Raw genomic sequence first — 21265 nt, forward strand, 5'->3', positions numbered from 1 at the left:
TAGCCCGTTGCTTTGACTCTGTTGTCCAGGGGGGCGGGAAAAAAATAATAAGGTAAAATATTTAAGTACATATATTAAATTACTATTTTAAATAAATAATTAGGACCTACTATAATAAATGTGAAAGCGTGGTTAGGACGTCCGCTCTCTAATCGGAGGTCGGGGGTTCGATCCCGGGCACGCACCTCTAACTTTTCTGAGTTATGTGCGTTTTAAATAATTAAATATCACTTGTTTTAACGGTTATGGAGGAAATCTGCATGCCTGAGAGTTCACCATAATGTTCTCAAAGGTGTGTGAAGCCTGCCAATCCGCACATGGCCAGCGTGGTAGACTATGGCCAAAACCATTCTCATTCTGACGTCTGAGAGGAGACCCGTGCTCTGTAGTGAACCGGCCATGGGTTGATCATGATGATGACCTACTATAAAATTCAGTTAATATTACAACCTTTCTCTGAAATCGTTTATTACTCTGTGCATGCAGTGCAAGTCAATAGAGGCTATTTACCTACACAACTGCCCAATTTTTTTTTTATTTTATTCAGATACAAGTTAGCCCTTGACTGCAATCTCACTTGGTGGTAAGTGATGATGCAGTCTAAGATGGAAGCGGGCTAACCTGGAAGGGGTATGGCAGTTTTTATTAAACCCATGCCCCTTTGGTTTCTACAAGGCATCGTACCGGAACGCTAAATCGCTTGGCGGCACGGCTTTGCCGGTAGGGTGGTAACCAGCCACGGCGGAAGCCTCCAACTATACCAGACCAGACATTTAGAAATTAAAAAAATCCAAACCCATGCCAGGAATCGAACCCGGGACCTCCCACTAATAAGACCACAGTGCTTACCACTGCGCCAGGGAGATCGTCAAAAGAAGGACCGTAATTTTTTCAGGGTTCATGTATGGTATAATACATAATTTATGTGAGTTTCTTTATTCCTAGGTAAGGCTATCTTTATATCTCTCGTTTTAATCGGTTAAAGTTAAACGTATGGGTCGTGAAAAGCTAGCATAATATTATTTGAAGCTAATAACATAGATGTCGATTTTCATATGTCTCTAACTTCAAAAACATAGGACTTTCATAGAACCTTCCCGAAACCAAACCTACAAAGAACCTATCTTCCAAATTTCTAGTTTGTAGGCCTTATAGTTCATGAGATTTCGTGATTAGTCAGTCAGTCAGTCAGTCAGTGAGTGAGTGAGTGAGTGGTATTTCGCTTCTATACATTTTGATTATTATTAGTATGGATTGTTTTTGACCGAGGGTAATAACCTAATGATTCACATATGAAATGACGAATTAATATTTTAGGTCCTGAATTATAAGGAAATAAGACTATAGTTTATTAACCCAAACTGTATGTTTTTCTTTGATAAAGGAACTAAATTTAGGGATTTACAAGTAAGCCTAACAGTAAACAGGAAAACCTTTGACATAGATAGAAAGTAAGCCTAAAATAATAGTTAATGACCTCCTTGGGTTACTCCATTATGGTGTGTATATAATATATATAATGTGCTTTGCAGTTCATCTAATTATTCTAAACAATTTGGTTGTTTTTAGTGTAAATTACATTTATTGTTTTGATTTATTTTTAATTCACAAGGTACATTTAGTTAGTAATACATTATAATAATTGACATAAAGCGTGCTTTAAGCTATCAAAAGCTTCGTTTAGTTCTAAACTGTAAGGTTGGTATATAAAGTAGTAACGCTTAGATTTTAATGGATATTTTGTTTAGTTTTTATTCTATTCTGTAGCTCATGAATTATGTACTTAGCTTAATTATTTTGTTATTTACAAGTAAATATCGGGTAACTAACGTATAGCTGTAACTTGTAAAACATTGCAAAATTGTTTTTTGGTGTTACAGTCGTTGTCTACGTATTGTTTGAATGCAAAGTGATGTTTAATTTCGATAGGCTTTCAATTATTGTCAAACAAAATTAGTTAGAGTTAGTGTCAACATATCGCGCCGGCCTTCAGAAACCTTTGAGAACAGTAAGCAGAACTTTCCGGCATGCAGATTTCCTTACGATTTATTCCTTCACCAAACCCTCCGAATAGAAAGAGCCAAAGTCTTGTTTTGACATTTGGTACTGATTATTACACCCATTTTATGACATTCACAGATGCTGTGTCATATTCTGGCATTAGCGGTATTTGTGGTGTCAGTCTCCAGCCACGGCCGCGTCTTGGAGCCTCCCTCAAGAGCCTCCATGTGGCGTAAAGGCTTCCCCACCAAACCCAACTATGACGACCATGGCCTTAACTGCGGTGGTTTTGGACACCAGTTTTCCGTCAATAGTGGAAAGTAAGTACTTAAGTAGTTATTTTTAATGGCATCTTCATTTGGAATTACTGTACCCTCAGCTGACCTGGATAATTCAGCACAAGCACAAAACCTAGTGCAATTTAATCCAACTAAAACACAGGTTTGCGCGTTTTCCGCCAAGAAGTCCCCGTTCACATTACCTCTTCTCTTTCAGAGCACTCCCCTCACACCTTCCAACAGCATTGGGATCCTTGGAGTCCACATTTCGAGCGAGGTTCAATTCCGCGATCATTTGGAAAGCAAGGCCAAATTAGCCTCCAAAAAGCTTGGGGTGCTCAACAGAGCAAAGCGGTACTTGGCGCCCGAGCATAGGCTCCTACTCTATAAGGCGCAAGTCCGCCCTCACATGGAGTACTGCTCCCACCTTTGGGCTGGAGCACCCCAGTACCAACTCCTTCCATTTGATCGGATCCAAAGGCGGGCTGTTCGACTTGTGGACGATCCCAAACTAACCGGCTCGTTAGAAAGCCTGGAGCACCGCAGAGACGTTAGCTCCCTATGCGTGTTCTATCGCCTGTATAATGGGGAGTGCTCAGAGGAGCTTTTTGACCTCATTCCACCCTCTTTTTTCTACAACCGCACCGCGCGCCACCGTAAGGAATTTCACCCTCACCATCTGGGTGTCTGGTGCACTTCGACCGTCCGCTGCGCCAGATCCTTCTTTCCACGCACATGCAAACTGTGGAACCAACTCCCATCGGCGGTGTTCCCACTAGATTATAACATGGGGTTATTCAAGGGGCGGACCAACAAATTCCTAAAAGGCCGGCAACGCATCGGCGGCTCCTCTGGTGCTGCAAATGTTCATGGGCGGCGGTAATCACTTAACATCAGGTGACCCGCCTGCTCGTTTGCTCGCTATATCTATTAAAAAAAAAAAAAAAATGTTTCGAAGCATCCAAGAGGTTTTGTTCCTTTGTTGTTGATTACATTCTTTTAACTTGTTAGCATGTTGTTTTAAAATGTACCTAGATGATGCCCGTGATTTTATTCGCGTGGATTTGATTTTTTGACTGGGCCCGTTGGGTTTCCCGAAATAAAAAGTAGCCTATGCCACTCTCCAGGTCTTTATCTATATCGGTGAATCACGTTGTCCCATTGCTCTGTTGTGGCGTGATTAATCAACTAACCAACAAACAAATACTTTCGCATTTATAATTTAGGGACTCTTCATTTTAATAAAACTACTTGACTGTAGTAATAATCATTTATTTTGAACTAAATTTTTTCATTGTTGCCCAAATCAGGTGTGGTCTCTGCGGTGATCCCTTTGATGAACCTGAGCCAAGGCGTCACGAACTTGGAGGCGAATATGGCTCAGGCCTCATCGTTGCCACCTACTACTCTGGGCAAGTCTTCACTGCTGAAGTAGAGATTACCGTCCATCACAGAGGGTACTGGTACTTCAAAATTTGTCCAGACCCTCACTCCAAAGACCAGGCATGCTTCGACAAATTCCCTGTAAGATTAGAAAGGGGTGGATATAACTTCTTCCCTCCAACAGCAGGGCTATATAAAGTTAACTATAGAATCCCTCAAGGACTGGTTTGCGAGCACTGTGTTCTTCAATGGAGATACGTAGCTGGTAATAACTGGGGTTACTGCGGTGATGGAAGAGGAGATCTCGGATGTGGGAATCAAGAAACCTTTGGCGCTTGTTCTGACATAACCATCAAAGCTCCAGCGCACCCAATTCCTGAAGGAGGACCGGCACCTATCGAGGCTAGTTAAGCTTAAATTATGAAAATCGGAGACGTCTTTACCGTGCCAGTATTTTTGAACTCCTTCAGGCATGTCTTAATAGTCAATCTAGCCATTATGTTCTACTTTGTCTGTTCCAGAACCCTGAGCTTAACTTTTTAAAATAAAATATTTTATAAGTCCCGCAAATTGCTATTGCGCTAGAACCATGTCTCATGAACATCGATATGACGTAATTTTGACGTCAGCCGAAATAAAAATATACCATCGGCTCGAAACTTTAGCCTAGTGCTGACGTCACTAAAATGGCGGCCACGAGCATTAGCAATTTGCGGGACTTATACACATAACATTTTAATTTAATTTAAAACAACTTTATTGTTAATAGATTTACAGAGAATACAGGATACACTTAAAAAACAAAGGGCACATTATTATGCCCTTAGCATGAAAGTTATCCACAGAATGTCGTGATTGGCTAAATTTATGATTTTTTGGTTTATTCAGCCAATAAGAGATGCTTGCAATCACATCACACTGTACTTAACTGTCAAATTGCGGTGGTATTACCCAGCACAAGGTTTTTCAAACACTCAATACTTAGTGTCTTTGAAATCTAGAGATGTTGAGATTATGAAAAGGAAAGCAATAGGTTTATACCATCGATGGTTTATACCCATTGAAGTAGAAGTACAGCACGCCGCATAAAGTAATGTACATCGACATTTAGAAGGAGATTGCAGATTTGTAGAGCGTGGTCCCTGTCATTGAGACCGACAAAACGTCATATAGGTATGAGTGACAGAGACAACGCTCTACAAAGATAAAATGTCATTCTAAAGGCCGATGTACATTACTTTCGGCCGCGTAAAGTAGATACAGGTTTGTACTTTCTAAGTCGCCTGTCAATATAGTTTACAAGATTGTTTACATCAGAATTAGTGACAGTTTTACTTCAGTTTTACGTTAAAATGTTACAACCAACCCAAGAGTCACAATTATTCAAATATTTAAACAATATGCCTGATAGAGTCGTCCACAAGTCCACCGCGGTGATCTTTGATGTTAATTTATTTCGTTACGGTGTGCAATAAAAAGTTTTTTATGAAATTTTGTCTTTGATTGCCGCATATAATCCGTTTATAGATCCATAGATCGCAATCGGAACATAGATAGATCAAGATAAATTTCTTTTCATTGCGATAGATAGGTATAAGCTAATCGTACACTACGTGACGAATCGTGAGAAACGAGCCGCACAAAACGCATTTTTCAGTTCTCTGACCTAATTTTGGCCATGACAGTTCAAATTAACGAAACACACAGCCAGATATATTGCACAAGTGTGTGCGCAAACACAAGTGCACTCTTTATTCCCTCACTCTCGTAGTCCGGTGGGACGACAATCCGACACGACCGGAGAAAGATCAAGGCGCAGGACCAATGGCTTTACAGTACGCAGCCGAAAGTAATATACATCGACATTTAGAAGGAGATAGCAGATTTGTAGAGCGTTGTCTCCATCGTTGAGACCGACAAAGCGTCATATAGGTATGAGTGACAGAGACAGCGCTCTACAAAGCCGAAATGTCATTCTAAAGGCCAATGTACATTAGGTACTTTCTGCCGCGTGCACGGGGATGTACCTATAACACCGCACGGACATGTAGCAATGTCCGTGGCAATCGGGGTATGAGGCGGGGGTACGCCCCGCACACCCGCATGTCACCCGCGCTCGCCCGCACTGGACTAGCGCAGGGGCTATGCTTATGTGTGTGGCGTTCCCTCCCAGATTGCTATCTCGACCTGTCGCGTTCTATAGGTAATATTAAGTTTATCTTTTTTTATTTTATTTTCTTTATTGGGTTGACCAACAGCTTAGTCATTCACAAAAACAGTCACAAAAACAATTTTAACTATTTAAAATACATTCACAAAATGACAAGCTTATTATAGGCAAACATAGCATGCATACAAATTATCATACATTTCCTAAAGCTAATTAACAAAATTAAATTAAATTACATATTAAATACAGATTAATGATTATTATTTACATACAAATATTTGCAAGAAGATTCAAAACACAATTCCATAATTAGTATTTATTTATTTGAATTATCAATATTATTATTATCATAATAATATTGTGGGACGAGCGGCCGCGGCCGGTGCGATGCTTACTGTAATGTGTAATCAGCTTTATTTATCTGATTTATGATTCGATGATCGTAGATTTTAACTATTTAAGTACTTATTTAACAATTTCCTTACATTTGATATATTGATAGATTAGATCAAGTGTGCCAAAACGCCAAAACATTCTGTCTGTTTAAATCGACTATGATAAATCTTTTCCATTATGCGAAATCTTTCACACATAATACTTACCTATTTGTCAAGTGCAAGGAGGAGGTTTCCAGGCAACGTTCGAGAAACATTTCATAGATGATATAGATTTCAAACCTCAGAATAATTTACACTTAGAACGTGTACTGTCACATTTCATCGAGTTTGTTTGGTCAATATTCAAATAGGAATCTAACTCCGTTTGTTTGAGAGTGCTCCGAATACACTCCTTTTAAAGTTTGTGCGTAGGAGAACTAGAGTTATCGACATAGCTCAACGGGTTGCGAAGCTGAAGTGGCAATGGACAGGGCACATAGTTCGTAAAACCGATAGACGTTGGGGTCCCAAGGTGCTGGAATGGCGACCTCGCACCGGAAGACGCAGTGTTGGAAGACCCCCCACTAGGTGGACGGACGACATCAGACGAGTCGCAGGGAGCCGCTGGATTCAGGCGGCGCAAGACCGTGGCGTGTGGAAGTCCCTACAAGAGACCTATGTCCAGCATGGACGTCTATTGGTTGATGATGATGATGATGATGAAAGTTTGTGCAAACGGATGGACGGCCCTGATGGTAATTCCATATCGTTCAACTGGAGTGGATTTTCGTAATCATTGCCAAGAATTTGATAATACTTATAAGGAATATTTGCTTATCTATCTGTACAAATATACATATTTATTGCTCTGAGTCACTTAATAAAGGCTATATAAGGTATTTGACGACCTCCCTGGCGCAGTGGTGAGCGCTGTGGTCTTAATAGTGGGAGGTCCCGGGTTCGATTCCTGGCAGGGGTTTGGAATTTTATAATTTCTAAATTTCTGGTCTGGTCTGGTGGGAGGCTTCGGCCGTGGCTAGTTACCACCCTACCGGCAAAGCCGTGCCGCCAAGCGATTTAGAGTTCCGGTACGATGCCGTGTAGAAACCAAAGGGGTATGGGTTTAATAAAAACTGCCATACCCCTTCCAGTTTCTTGACGATTGCGATAGCCATGAAATGGTTATTCTTACACAATTGGGGGGCTGGTTAGTCCGCTATCATCTTAGACTGCATCATCACTTACCACCAGGTGAGATTGCAGTCAAGGGCTAACTTGTATCTGAATAAAAATAAAATAAAAAACAAAAAATAAAGGTATTAGCAACTCCATCCGTGTCGATTTAGGTTTTAAAAGTCCCATGGGAACTCTTTTGATTTTCCGGAATAAAAACAGCCTAACTTCCTATATCACTCTCCTGATCTTTAATTACATCCATGCAAAAAATCATGTCGATCCCTTGCTCCGTTGCGACATGATTGAGGGACAAATCAACAAACCCATAAACCAATAAAAAAACACTTTGGGTAGTGATTTTACTAGATGATGCCCGGGACATCGACCGCCTGTATTCCTGTAAGTTTTTAAAAAACCCGATATTGAAATTTCCACCAAAATCCAATCATATTTCCTACTGTGAGACTAGTCTGAGTGGAGTCGGCGTCGAGTCTGTTTAATGTGCGAATATCTTTATCGTAACGTGGGTAATTATTTACTTAGAAAATAATAAGTCACGTAAACAATCAAAGTCAACTGTGAGACTATTTGGAATGGAGTCGGCGTCGAGTCTGTGTGATGTGTGAATACCTTTAGCGTAACGAAGGTAATTATTTACTAAGAAAATAATAAATCACTTCTCTGAAAGTCAACTGTGAGACTATTCGGAGTGGATTCGGCGTCGAGTCTGTGTGATGTGCGAAGACCTTTAGCGTAACGTAGGTAATTATTTACTAAGAAAATAATAGATCACGCCTCTGAAAGTCAACTGTGAGGCTATTCGGAGTGGATTCGGCGTCGAGTCTGTGTGATGTGCGAAGACCTTTAGCGTAACGTAGGTAATTATTTACTAAGAAAATAATAAATCACGCCTCTGAAAGTCGACTGTGAGACTATTCGGAGTGGATTTGGCGTCGAGTCTGTGTGATGTGTGAAGACCTTTAGCGTAACGTAGGTAATTATTTATTAAGAAAATAATAAATCACGCCTCTGAAAGTCAACTGTCAGACTATTCGAAATGGATTTGGCGTCGAGTCTGTGTGATGTGTGAAGACCTTTAGCGTAACGTAGGTAATTATTTATTAAGAAAATAATAAATCACGCCTCTGAAAGTCAACTGTGAGACTATTCAGAGTGGATTCGGCGACGAGTCTGTGTGATGTGCGAAGACCTTTAGCGTAACGTACTTAGGTAATTATTTACTTAGAAAATAATAAGTCACGCCTCTGTTTAATGAACTGTCTAAGTCACGGAGCTCGAGATCGATTTTAGGAGAAAGCGAAATGCCCTGAGATCAAACGAATTAGAAAGGCACTTGTTGAGAAAAATTCGGCTTACTTCCGAACAGTTGCGCGGGCGCACTTCCGAATGCAGTGCGGAAATGAAATTCGGAAATTAAAACTGCTTAAACTTTAATTTAAATTAAAGCTGAAAAAATTAAATAAAAACCATAATAGCTTAAATCTAAAACCTCATCTAGAGTATTCTAGACCACCGCCGCAGCGAGGCAATTATACCCAAGATTTAGGTTTATTTTAAAAAATTCAATATTTAAACGTAGGTAGGTACATAATATACCTACGAGATGATAAATGTATAGGTACTTACTTATTAAATATAAATAAAAAATATTAAATATAAAACAATACCTAATATAAATTCAGTTTTATAAGTTTGAGTTAACATAATAGAAGGTATCTTTGAAGGTAAAAAAAAAATTTTAGTTACTTAATAAAATATTGCATAAAACACTGTTGTACTGCAATAGCGTAGTAGGAGATTAAAAATCTGTTGCTGTAGGTAGTCTATCTATTAAATATATTAAAAAAAATTAACACACAGACTATGTAGAAACGATAGATGGATTGAAAAAAATAATGTTCTTATAGAACCTGTGTGTGTGTGTGTTTGTGCGAAGTCATGAATTGAACACTTGGTTTCAATTTGAAGTTATAAGTACCTATGAAACGACGGATTTAGTATGTACCTAAATGTACACTGTAAGTATTTTTTTACTCGACTGCATGTATACGGATAATGTATATTGGAAGTTCCAATGAGGAAGTTTCAGGGCGAACGTTCCATAAAATTTTCATAGATGGCGCTGTGTAAAAACGAAAAATAATACCTATATCTATATGATTTAGCCAGAATGTCAGCATTTTCGTTGCCAACTATTCCAGCATGCTCTGGTACCCAGCGTAGAACCACGCGGTATTGGGCCAGGGTGTCTCTGCAGTTTTCAACCAGTCTTGAGTTAACAACCTCAGAGGACAGAGCTGAAAGAGCTGCCTGGCTGTCCGTATGTTTTATTGACGTTGTTGTTTTGCAGGATGTTTTACGTACAAATTATTATAGCGTATACCTTCGCTCGGAAATTATTTTTCGTTTTTAGTGGGTGCAGTAAACAGCGCCATCTATGATAATTTTATGGAACGTTCGCCCTGAAACTTCCTCATTCATGAGTAGCGTCAAGATAGCCTTGTCGCACTGTAGGGAGGTAGATATGAGTAAAAACTGCAACACCAGGTTATTCCGACTATAATCTTCACTTACCACCTGGTGAGATAGCAGTCAAGGGCTAACTTGACATTTATCAGCTGGAGAGGTCATCAAAATTGATAAAACCATTATTGCATTATTGTTATGCACTTGATTATTATATTCCTTCTACGTGCTTTGAACGTATGAATGACTAGTAGGTAGGTATTCCTACCAAAAAAAAAAACTCATAAAGATAGACGTTTATCTGCTAGGGGAAAGAACACTAAAATGTTATAGAGATTAGATATACTATTGTTGGAATCAGACTTCCTGTAATAAAATCATCATAATATAACTAAATTTAATAGCCATGTATATAACGATGTTTTTGTTTTTGCACGAGAAAGTTCCTAAAATAGGTATTATAATTTATATTCTGAGAATTGACAATGCACTCAGTGATAAAAACTTATTCCTTACCTTACTAAAAACGCACCTAATTGAGAACCCTCCTTTTTAGGGTTCCGTACCTCAAAGGGAAAAACTGAACCCTCATCGGATCACTTTGTTGTCTGTCTGTCTGTCAAGAAACCTACAGGGTACTTCCCGTTGACCTAGAATCATGAAATTTGGCAGGTAGGTAGATCTTATAGCTGACATTTGGGGAAAAAACTGAAAACCGTGAATTTAGGGTTAGATCACACAAAAAAAAATTGTGGTCTTGAACTAATAATTAGTATTTTCAACTTTCGAAGTGAGTGACTATATCAAGTGGGGTATCATATGAAAGGTCTACCTGTACATTCTAAAACAGATTTTTATTTATTTTTATGCATCATAGTTTTTGAATTATCGTGCAAAATGTCGAAAAAATACGACTGTTAGTACGGGACCCTCATTGCGCGAGCCTGACTCGCACTTGGCCGGTTTTTTTTTTTGAAGTTGGCTTATACGCACCAGGTTTATTTTATAGAAAATCCTTATTATATACAAAATCGGTTAAAAAGGTTTAGTTAGGTAAGTAGGTATGTACTACGTACATCTATTCGAAAAAACTTAGAAAAAACCGTAATATATATCAATATGTAGATACGAAAGGTCTGTCTGTCTGTCTGTTACCAGCTTTTCGTGTCGTATCGTAACCTACGATATCTAGGGAAACGGACGTAGGAAGTAGTACGCACCATCGAAATGGCAATCGGGGAGGGAGCGCCCCGCACACCTGTACAGTCCCCGCGCTAACCCGCTGCGGGCGAGCGTGCGTGATGTGCGTCCGGCGGGGCCTCCCCCCGCCTCATACCCCGATCGTCATCACAACCTGTCACGGACCATAGCTAGGTATCTTTTTATTACAGAATAATATTGTATTTCCACTATGAAAATAGAAAATTAAGAAAACCAAAACAAGGATCAGCAATTAGCAATAGCTACAATTTTGATTTTTATTTCGTAAATCGTATCAATAGGTATTTTAATCTCTATTCTACAAATGTATTTGCGCCTGTTTTATTTAAAGCTAGATGATACCCGCGACTTCGTCCGCGTGGCTTTAGGTTTTTAAAAATCCCTTAGGAACTCTGATTTTCCGGAATAAGAAGTAACCTATGTCCTTCCCTGAGATACAAGCTATCTCTGTACCAAATTTCGTCAAATCGGCCGTGGAAAACTAGCAGACAGACAGACACACTTTCGCATTTATAATATTACTTAGTATGGATATGGATTCGCGAACAAATGTGTAAGTAAAGTACCTACTTAATTGAATTTACTTAGATTGCAAATTACTTATAGTGCGTGCTTGGTTTACAAGGCAAATATCGATGAAAGTTACTAGACAAGCCTAAGTAATGTCTACTTATGCATCACAAGTTGACTGATTTGTAATCCTGCGAACATATCCACCTTTATAATGACTGCATTGATAGCTTTCGCACGATTTGACTGTTTCACAGATATGTCCAGATATGCAACTAGCGTGGCCCCCTCAGTCCCTCTCGCTCAGGCAGAGGTACTTATACTATACTTACTTGTGAAATGTTATTCCGTCTATTTTACGTTCGCTTCGGCTATTGTAGCCTAGTATCTGCAACCCACCATTGCACAATAACTTCAAAAACAAAAAACAACTAAACGAATCAATTATTTATTTACAATACTTGAGTCAACATAACCTCACTTCACGTTGTTTGCCAAATACTCACGTACGAATACATTTTGGCAAACAAAAAAAGTGGCCACGGTGATAAGGACAAAACATAATCATTTTGTCACGTTCTAATAAGAGTTTAAATGCATTTAGCTATCTCGCTCTAACAGTAAGTGTTACAATAGGGCTACTTCTAATAGTCCTTGTTCTGAGGACTATTCGTTTTTAACGCAGCGCCTACGGAATTTAGCGGATAAATATTGAAAATTTTACGGAAAAAATTCTGTCATGAAATGTGATTCTGAAATGTGGTCGGATATTATGTAAGTATACCGTCACCATCATGATCAAACTATGACCGTCTCACTACAGAGTACGGGTCTCCTCTCAAATGAGAAGGGTTTTGTTTGGCCATAGTCTGACCCAGTGCGGATTGGCAGACTTCACACACTTTTGAGAGCAGTATGGAGAACTCTCAGGCATGTAGGTTTCCTCACGATGGTTTACTTCACCGTTAAAGCAAGTGTTATTTAATTACTTAAAACGTACACAACTCCAAAAAGTTAGAGATGCGTGCTCGGGATCGAACCCCCGACCTCCGATTAAGAGGCGGACGTCTTAACCGCTAGGCTATCACAGCTTTAATTTAATGTTTCTTGGAGAGTTCTCTATAATCGACACTGAAGCCAAAACTGTATTTTTTTTCGTTTAGAAATGTAAGATTCGATCTATACGCAGACAAAACACCGAAGAGAACTTCACGCACAGAATTTCACATGTAATTTTCAGAAATTTTACAGCAAAAAAATTAGGTCGTGTACCCCCGGATTAACTAACACACTTATATTTGACTAGTTATTTAGTTATTTCTATAAATTTTTTCATTGTAATTAACTAAGTAATAAAAAGTCAATTACTAAAACCGGAAGAAATTGTCCAATCTTGTGAAAAAAACCGCGGCAAATCCGAGAAGCTCTTTAATTTCGCTAATCCCCAATTTTCAAACAAATAAAATGACCCGTTGTTTACTCATTGTTTTGATTCCAAGTGCTGATAACGACTAGGTATCAGGTGATAAAGATTTATAATACTACAATTTATAAGTAGTATAAATTGTATGCGATTTTCTTGTTTAACGATAGTTTGTCACTGATTTTGCGCTGAAAACAGTTGTGCGTGATTTCATATTTTGTGTTAAAGTTTTGATAATTAAAATTATTACTGAAGATTCCAATTTTATAAGGTAAGACAAGGTGAGGCCATAAGACCAGACGCTTTTCTACCAGTAATGTGCTATGCTACGTTACTATGGATGTGTGACAGCCACCAATAATTTTCATTGCTCCACATAGAGAGTTGGAAACGGGTTCAACGAAGCTATGTTTTTTATATGGAGGGATGCGTGCTATGAAATATGAATGAGAGCTATTGATGGGATGCGCGAGTGGCATATTCCCGTGCTTTCCCTACCGTAGTCGATGCATCGCTTAGCTCGATAATTATTAATATAATTTTTCCGTCTATACCTAGTTGGGCTATTATGAACGTGCGAACGAAATAATAAATAATTTTTATCAGACCTCACACTTTACCTTATGGAACTGGGACATGATCCTCTGGTAAACTTTTCGGAAGATCGAAAAATCGAATCGAGATTCGAAATCGAGATTTTTCGATAGTCGATTATGAGCGAGGGGAGACAGCAAAATTAGCGTCCAATATAATAGCGTAGGCGTTAGCAAAGTAAAATACCTGCGTCCGAACGGCATCCCTTTATCGGTGGCGACATCTGCGGAATTCTCACAACCCTATGACAATAATGATTTATGACTCCGTTCGCACGTTCATATTGGCCCAACTATAGTAGTACCTAATTATAATGTACGGTGTAGCAGCACCCACATTATAATACAGGAGAAGCAAACCGATATGCACTACCACTTTGGTTTCAGATGTTGCGTATCTTGCTGACACTAGCAGCAGTTGTCGTGCTGGTGGCGGGTCACGGGCGAGTGCTGGGCCCGCCATCCCGGGCCTCCATGTGGCGGAGCGGCTATGCCACGCGCGCCAACTATGACGACGACGGCCTCAACTGCGGGGGCTTTGCGAGGCAGTACCAAATGAACGAGGGGAAGTAAGTCTTCTGGGTATTCTAAGCAGCTCACAATATGTGGATTTTTGAATGGCGATGACGCACCGGAAAATGCTGTGTCGAGAGCTCTTAGGCAAAAGGAGGATTTCAAGCGAGAAGCCGGGAACTACTGGACTCAAGCGGCATAAGACCATATTCAGTAGAAATCCTTGCTAGAGACTTTCATCTAACAATGGTTATCTATCAGTTGAGACATGGAGATACTATGGTACATGGGTAAATGAATAATGGGGTCCATCATGAAATAAAGACCCGGATTGAAGTTGCTCATGCATCTTGGAATTTTATACCCACACCAAAATCGCCCAAGCGCCTAAAGAAGTTTTCACTTCAAAGTCGCGTAAATCTAGTCTAATCAATCAAATCTCAATCAATCTAACACCCTTCCAGCATCACTTTTCCCCTCCAAGACCAATTATAATATGGGTAGGTACCTTCAAGACGAGTGAATAGGCAGCTTCTAGGCAAGCGCGCTCCATCTTGGGCTGCATCATCACTTGCCACCCAGGTCTGATTGCAGCCAAGCACTAGTCTATAAATTAAAAAAAAAAAGGCCTAGTAAACATCCAGGTATATAATATTTTTGTTCCAAACAGATGCGGTCTTTGCGGGGATCCCTACGACGATGCCGAACCAAGACCTCATGAGCTCGGTGGTATATTTGGTGAAGGCATCATAGTAGCTGATTACGATGCAGGCCAGGTCGTCAATATAACCGTCCACATAACAGCTTACCACAGAGGTTACTGGATTTTCAAGCTCTGCCCAGACCCAAAAAATACTGACCAATCGTGCTTTGACGAATACCCCCTTGAGCTTGAAGACGGTGGCTTCAGATTCTACCCCCCACACGGTGGAATATACTCTTTGAACTACCGTCTACCCAAAGGATTAGTTTGTGAACACTGCGTTTTACAATGGCGGTACATCGCTGGTAACAACTGGGGTGTCTGTGATGACGGGACCTCAGGGTTGGGATGTGGAAACCAGGAAACTTTTGGAGCTTGTTCTGATATATCGATCAGGCCTGGTGTTGAGAGCTTCCCTATAGAAGCGGTGCCGTTAGATGGAATCGACCAAGGTGAGAATGGTGTATGAAATTGGAGCTAATTAACCACCTTCTGCTAATTTTCTGCATGTATGCGTGACGATCTCACTGGGTTGTAATGTAACTTATAACTAAACTAATTAGTTAGTAATTTCGATCACAGACTAAAGCAAAAGATATAGTGAACGGAAAAGTGGACTACACTACAGCATCTTTGCTTTTTACAATGCTACTTTTGATATTGTGAGACGATCATTTTCCCTTTTATGAGCACATTTTTACTAAGAAGCTCCGTCTATTCATTTTTCTTTAGTCTGTCTAGCTTTATTAATATTCTGTGATCATGGTGAGACTGTAGAGTTAGTCTTACTGATTTTGGTTTAATACCACAAAAATAACCGAATGTACGAACAAAGCTATTTACTTAGGTAGGTAGGTACTAATAAAAGTATCTAACTACCTAGACAGTAAGAAAAGATATTAAAATGTAATTATTATGATAAGTGTACAATGCACCAATAAGTATTATAGATTTTATCATTTTTACGACTTAAATAAATAATAATAATTTTAAAAGCACCTTTCGTCTTTTATTGCACTAATAATTAAAATTGCACCTTAATTTTGTGAATGATGTTGTCTAGGTACAATAAAACCGGCCTAGTGCGAGTTAGACTCGTGCACTGAGGGTTCCGTACTACAATCTCGTAATCTCGTCGTCAAATCGTATTTTATCGACATTTTGCACGATAAATCAATAACTATTATGCCTAAAAATAAATAAAAATCTGTTTTAGAATGTACAAGTAAAGCCCTTTCATACGATACCCCACTTAGCATAGTAATCTTACTTTGAAAGTTGAAAATAACAATATTTGTTCATGAACACATTTTAATTTTTTTCTTGTGATGTAACCACAAAGATATTTTTCCGCTCATGTCTGCTATAAGACCTACGTTCCTGCCAAATTTCATGGTTCTAGGTCAACGAGAAGTACCCTATAGGTTACTTGACAGACAGACAGACAGACAGACAACAAAGTGATTTTGATTCAACAAAGGGATTTTTCCTTTTGAGGTACGGAACCCTAAAAATAACTTGAACCTGTGCAGAGGGAGATTTGTAGTAGGTTTATGTGGATTGTGGATGAAATAAAAAATAAATAAATAAAACAACCACCCTGCAGCTGCAGCCTGCAGGGTGTTACCGTGTGTTTTGTAGGGTTTTAGGGTTATTATTAGGGTTCCGTACCTCAAAAGGAAAAAAAGGCACCCTTATAATAGGAACACTTTGTTGTACCTATGTCTTTCGTGTCTGTCAAGAAAAGATAATCAAAACTTATAGGGTACTTCCCATTGACCTACAATCATGAGGCAGGTAGCTAGATCTTATATCACAAGTAATGAAAAAAATCCGAAAAGCGTGAATATGTGGTTGCATCACAAAAAATTAAAATGTGTCCTTGAACAAATAATATACTAAACCACATCATAGATGGCGCTGTCCGGTCATTAACTTGCACGAAGTCACGAGTGCACAATGGGTTAGGTGTGGGATTAAAAAGTGGTAGGTATTTCTTGTACGATGGTACGGAGCCCCAGTTCGACTCGCACTTGACCGGTTTTATAACCCAGGGTGGATAAACCGACACCCGTTTTCAAGTAGGTAGGTACATACATACACCCCACTCCTAGGGTGGACAAACGGAATAAGTTATTTTCGCCTCACTAACCGCTTTCAAAATCAATAGCTCAACGGGTAAAGAAGTGAACTGAAAACCGAAAGGTCGACGGTTCAAACCCCGCCCGTTGCACTATTGTCGTACCTACTCCTAGCACAAGCTTGACGCTTAGTTGGAGAGGAATGGGGAATATTAGTCATTTTAATTTGGCTAATAATCCTTTTTTTTTTTTATAAAAATGTACGCCTGCAGAAAATATCACAACCAAACCAATCGGTAATGTATTCCCACAGGTTTGCTCGATCTTCTAAGAAACATGATCCTTAGACCACCGCCGAAGAAATACAACTCGAAATACAGTTTGAAGAAAAGGAAAAATCATCGCCAACCTAGATCAAGAAATAAACATAGCAAAAAACGGAAAAAGGTACGTACCTAAATCGTATAAATATTACTTATAAATAATAAAGTTTAGTATAAATTCCCACAAATTGCTAATGCGCGTGGCCGTTATTTTAGTGACGTCAGCACTAGACTGAAGTTTCGATTAGACTATTCAAACAAGAACAAAGGGGACACTTGACGGCAACATTAGTACCGATTTTCGCCACGCGCCAAAAGAACCTTGTCGCACTGTATAATATTTTTTGGAGCCTATTCATATGCCAATAACACGATACCTGCTCATATGCCTACGTGCGGTGCTCCTCTTAAGACTGGTTTTCCTTTTAAGTCAGTGAAAGAAAAATAGATTACACTTACAAATAAGTATTTTTAGGGTTCCGTACCCGAAGGGTACCATCGGGACCCTATTACCCTCCGCTGTCCGTCCATTCGTCTGTCTGTCAGCGGGCTGTATCTCGTAAACCTTGATAGGTAGAGTTGAAATTTTTGAGTGTTTTTATTGCCGCTATAACAACAAATAATTAAAAATGGCCGTCGGCCAATTCTCTTGTACACTATCTCTAAACTAAATTAACAGGTCTAAATCTAGTGCTATCCTTTTCCGCAAGCAACATTATGATAGGGATAGCAATAGATTTAGACGTGCCATTTGAGTTTAGTTTAGAGATTGTGTACAAGAGAATCAGCCCCATGTGAAATAATTAAAATAAATAAATTTTCTTATACGATGGTACGGACTACGGAACCCTTCGTGTGCAAGCCCGACTAGCACTGGACCGATTTTTATTTATTTATTTCCAGGTATCTTTTTGGTGAATATCTTAAGAAAGTTAGAATATCAGTGTAAGCATACTAATAAGGACAACTAAATTTAATCTTAAATTAAAAATATATGAAACAAAATAAACTGTTTTTCACTTCATTTATTCCCTTTATTTACATAATATCTGCACAATCAAAGATCTCTAACTTTTAATAATATCTACAAATTAAAACGATTTTAACGGGGGTTCCTCCGTCACTCGCTCCATACAATCGTAGTTTGGTTTTCGTTTGATTAATCAATCAAACTCGATCTAATTTTGTAGGCACGTTCTAGAAACTAACATCTGTGTCTGTCGTGTGTCAGATTTCCGTAAGAATAACAAGTTTTAAAGTTACACGGGTAAAGATTTTTACAGTACGCGGCCAAAAGTGATGAACATCGATCTTTAGAAGGAGACAGCAGATTTGTAGAGCACTGTCGCGGTCGTTAAGACCGACAAAGCGTCATATGTGTATGAGTGACAGAGACAACGCTCTACAAAGATGAAATGTCATTCTAAAGGCCGATGTTCATCACTTTCGGTCGCGTACTGCATGTAAGATTCTTGAAACCAACTTTAAAACTGGAAAACCACAGACAGATATAGTTCCTAGAATTTATCTACTTTTTTGAGTTTAACTACGTTTGTTTGGAGCGCGCTACGAATAAACCCCTCTTAACATTGTTTAAGCGATTACGCACTGCACCTCCGTCATCAGAGTTCTATCCGTCATCCGTGAGAATACCAGCGCTTATCTACGACATGTCATAAGCTACCATACACAGAAAAAGAAACGTATTTTCACGGACTCGGATCGGATGAGTGCGTAACCGCCGTAAGAATGCCCGCACACTACAGGATAAGCGATCTATCTGCACAGCTTATAGGGTCTGGACGAACTATGCCGATTAGATCTAGCCTCAAGCCATCATGTAAATTGGACATTTGGGGGTTTTCAAACTAGCTGATGCTGACGCTTCTCTTAGATTATAATGAAGATACAAACTAGAGATGGGCGTTATCGGCTATTTCTGGCAACGGTTATCCAACCGTTATTTAGTTTCAATACTGACAATCCATCAGCTAGCTGATGGATTTAGTTTTTTAAATCACATAAGAACTCTCAAATATCTGTAGTTTGCAGGAATCCTTAGAAAATGATTTTATAAATCTTTACAGGCAAACGCTGTGAACAGACGACCCGATTTACGCCAACCAACCTAACCAAACATCCATCCAAAATTACAATTTTACGAAAGGAGTTGGCGCTTTTGTGCGTGAAACGCAGCGCATAATATTATATGCAAAAACGCAAAAGTCGTATTTTATGTCATTATTAATTATAGAAAATATTATATAGGGCGCCAGATTGTTTGCCAAATACACTCACTGCGTAACGTCATATTTATTAAAAAATATACCGATCGACAAACAATTCTACTATATTTCAGCGTTTATTAATATGAGTAGTCAGGTTTTAGTTTTAAAGTTGTCTTGTTAAAATACAATATTTGTATGAGCTTTGCTTATCTAGAGCTTTTTTATATCTTTGGTTGGATCCAACAACATTCTGTTCTGACAGTTTGTGAGGTCTGCACAAAACGTACTCGTATAAGGCTGAGATCACATAATAAAGGTCTGTGGCTGAGATCTATAAAGCGCACTTTGGCTTTGCTCAGACTTAAGATTGACTTAGATCGATACAGGTTTATGTGAGAGATATATACCTGTCTCATTTTAACTCTGTCTTAAGTCTAAGCAAAGTCAGGGTGCGCTCTATAGATTTCACTCTAAGTCTCTACTTATACGAGTACATTTGGAATGTATGTATTTTGTGTGTATTGCCATAATATGGCGCACGCCCAAATTTTTCATAACATACTATTTCTGATAACACGGCGCTGTTCTAAATGATGTCGGTTGGATGATTGGCCCCAACTCAATTGTTTCGTCTGTCAACAGCCATACAGTATTTTCATTATAACACCCAAACATCAATTTTTCGGCAACACATAAAAAACACTTAAATATAACATTTTATTGCAACAAACGTGCGCACAACCTAGTGGCTTTATAAGCGTAAATAACATCGAATTAATATACAGCAAGGGTGACCAATCAACACTGAGCTATGTTGCGCTACGCTGTGCTATGCTCTATCGCTCCTCTTAGATTATAATGAAGATACAAACTAGAGATGGGCGTTATCGGCTATTTCTGGCAGCGGTTATCCAACCGTTATTTAGTTTCAATACTGATATTGATAACCGTTGCCGAATATCGGTATCGAACTATAGTGGACGCCTAACCGTTGCTAGCTACGACAATACCGATACGGTACCCTATAGGCACGGTAACCGTTTTTAGTTACGTTATGCTATAGCTGACACAGAGCCTCAATAGCTCAACCGTAATAGGAGTGGACTGAAAACCGAAAGGTCGACGGTGCAAACCCCGCCCGTTGCACTATTGTCGTACCTACTCCTAGCACAAGCTTGACGCTTAATTGGAGAGGAAAGGGGAGTATTAGTTATTTTAAAAAATAGCTAATATTCATTTAAAAAAAAAAAAAAAAAAACAACACACCGCGCAGCTCAATGTTTTTTGTGGAAAAAACAGCACCAGAAAGTTAGCTTAGAGTAGCACAGCACAGTGCAGCATAGGTCAGTGTTGATTGGTCACCCTAACACTCATACACAATTTTTGTTGGTAAATGGTAACTCAAGCTGTAGTACCCGATTATATTATTAGGGTCAGCGCTAACAGACGGGAGTGAAGCGAGTCGAGTCTTGATTATGTAGTCTCTAACTACGTTAAGGTCCTTTTTTCTTTGACGTTATAGCGTTTCGATATTCGAAACATATCAACGTTGCCGAAACGTGCAAACTGTACTAAGCCCACATATAGTTGACGTCCGCGTAAGTAAAAGAATCTAGTTTTATTAGTCAACTTTTCGCTTCCCGCGTTCTAGGAAGTACGGTATCCCACTTTTTTTTTATTTATTTTTTATTCAGATACAAGTTAGCCCTTGACTGCAATCTCACCTGGTGGTAAGTGATGATGCAGCCTAAGATGATAGCGGGCTAACCTGGAAGGGGTGTGGCAGTTTTTATTAAAC

General features: G+C 39.1%; 3 protein-coding genes and 1 long non-coding RNA gene across 4 annotated transcripts in view; 2 read left to right on the forward strand and 2 right to left on the reverse strand.

The window, feature by feature from the left end:
• The window catches only part of LOC117991396 (outer mitochondrial transmembrane helix translocase-like), a 48573-nt gene that overhangs the window by 17508 nt on the left and 9800 nt on the right, over positions 1-21265 (reverse strand). The window lies entirely within an intron of this gene.
• On the forward strand, positions 2140-4295 carry LOC117991509 (uncharacterized). Its single transcript, XM_034979103.2, has 2 exons — positions 2140-2321; positions 3590-4295. Exons 1-2 carry the CDS (start codon positions 2140-2142, stop codon positions 4071-4073), a joined length of 666 nt encoding a protein of 221 aa, XP_034834994.2. The 3' UTR covers positions 4074-4295.
• On the forward strand, positions 13972-18182 carry LOC117991405 (uncharacterized). Its single transcript, XM_034978999.2, has 4 exons — positions 13972-14188; positions 14803-15287; positions 17230-17363; positions 18143-18182. Exons 1-4 carry the CDS (start codon positions 14007-14009, stop codon positions 18155-18157), a joined length of 816 nt encoding a protein of 271 aa, XP_034834890.2. The 5' UTR covers positions 13972-14006; the 3' UTR covers positions 18158-18182.
• On the reverse strand, positions 18250-21134 carry LOC138403612 (uncharacterized). The gene is made up of 2 exons (XR_011237843.1): positions 19150-21134; positions 18250-19111 (listed from the first exon to the last, which is right to left on the reverse strand). It is a non-coding gene; the product is annotated as an uncharacterized lncRNA (long non-coding RNA).

This window comes from Maniola hyperantus, chromosome 19 (assembly GCF_902806685.2).
Source record: "Maniola hyperantus chromosome 19, iAphHyp1.2, whole genome shotgun sequence".
Lineage (NCBI taxonomy): Eukaryota > Metazoa > Arthropoda > Insecta > Lepidoptera > Nymphalidae > Maniola > Maniola hyperantus.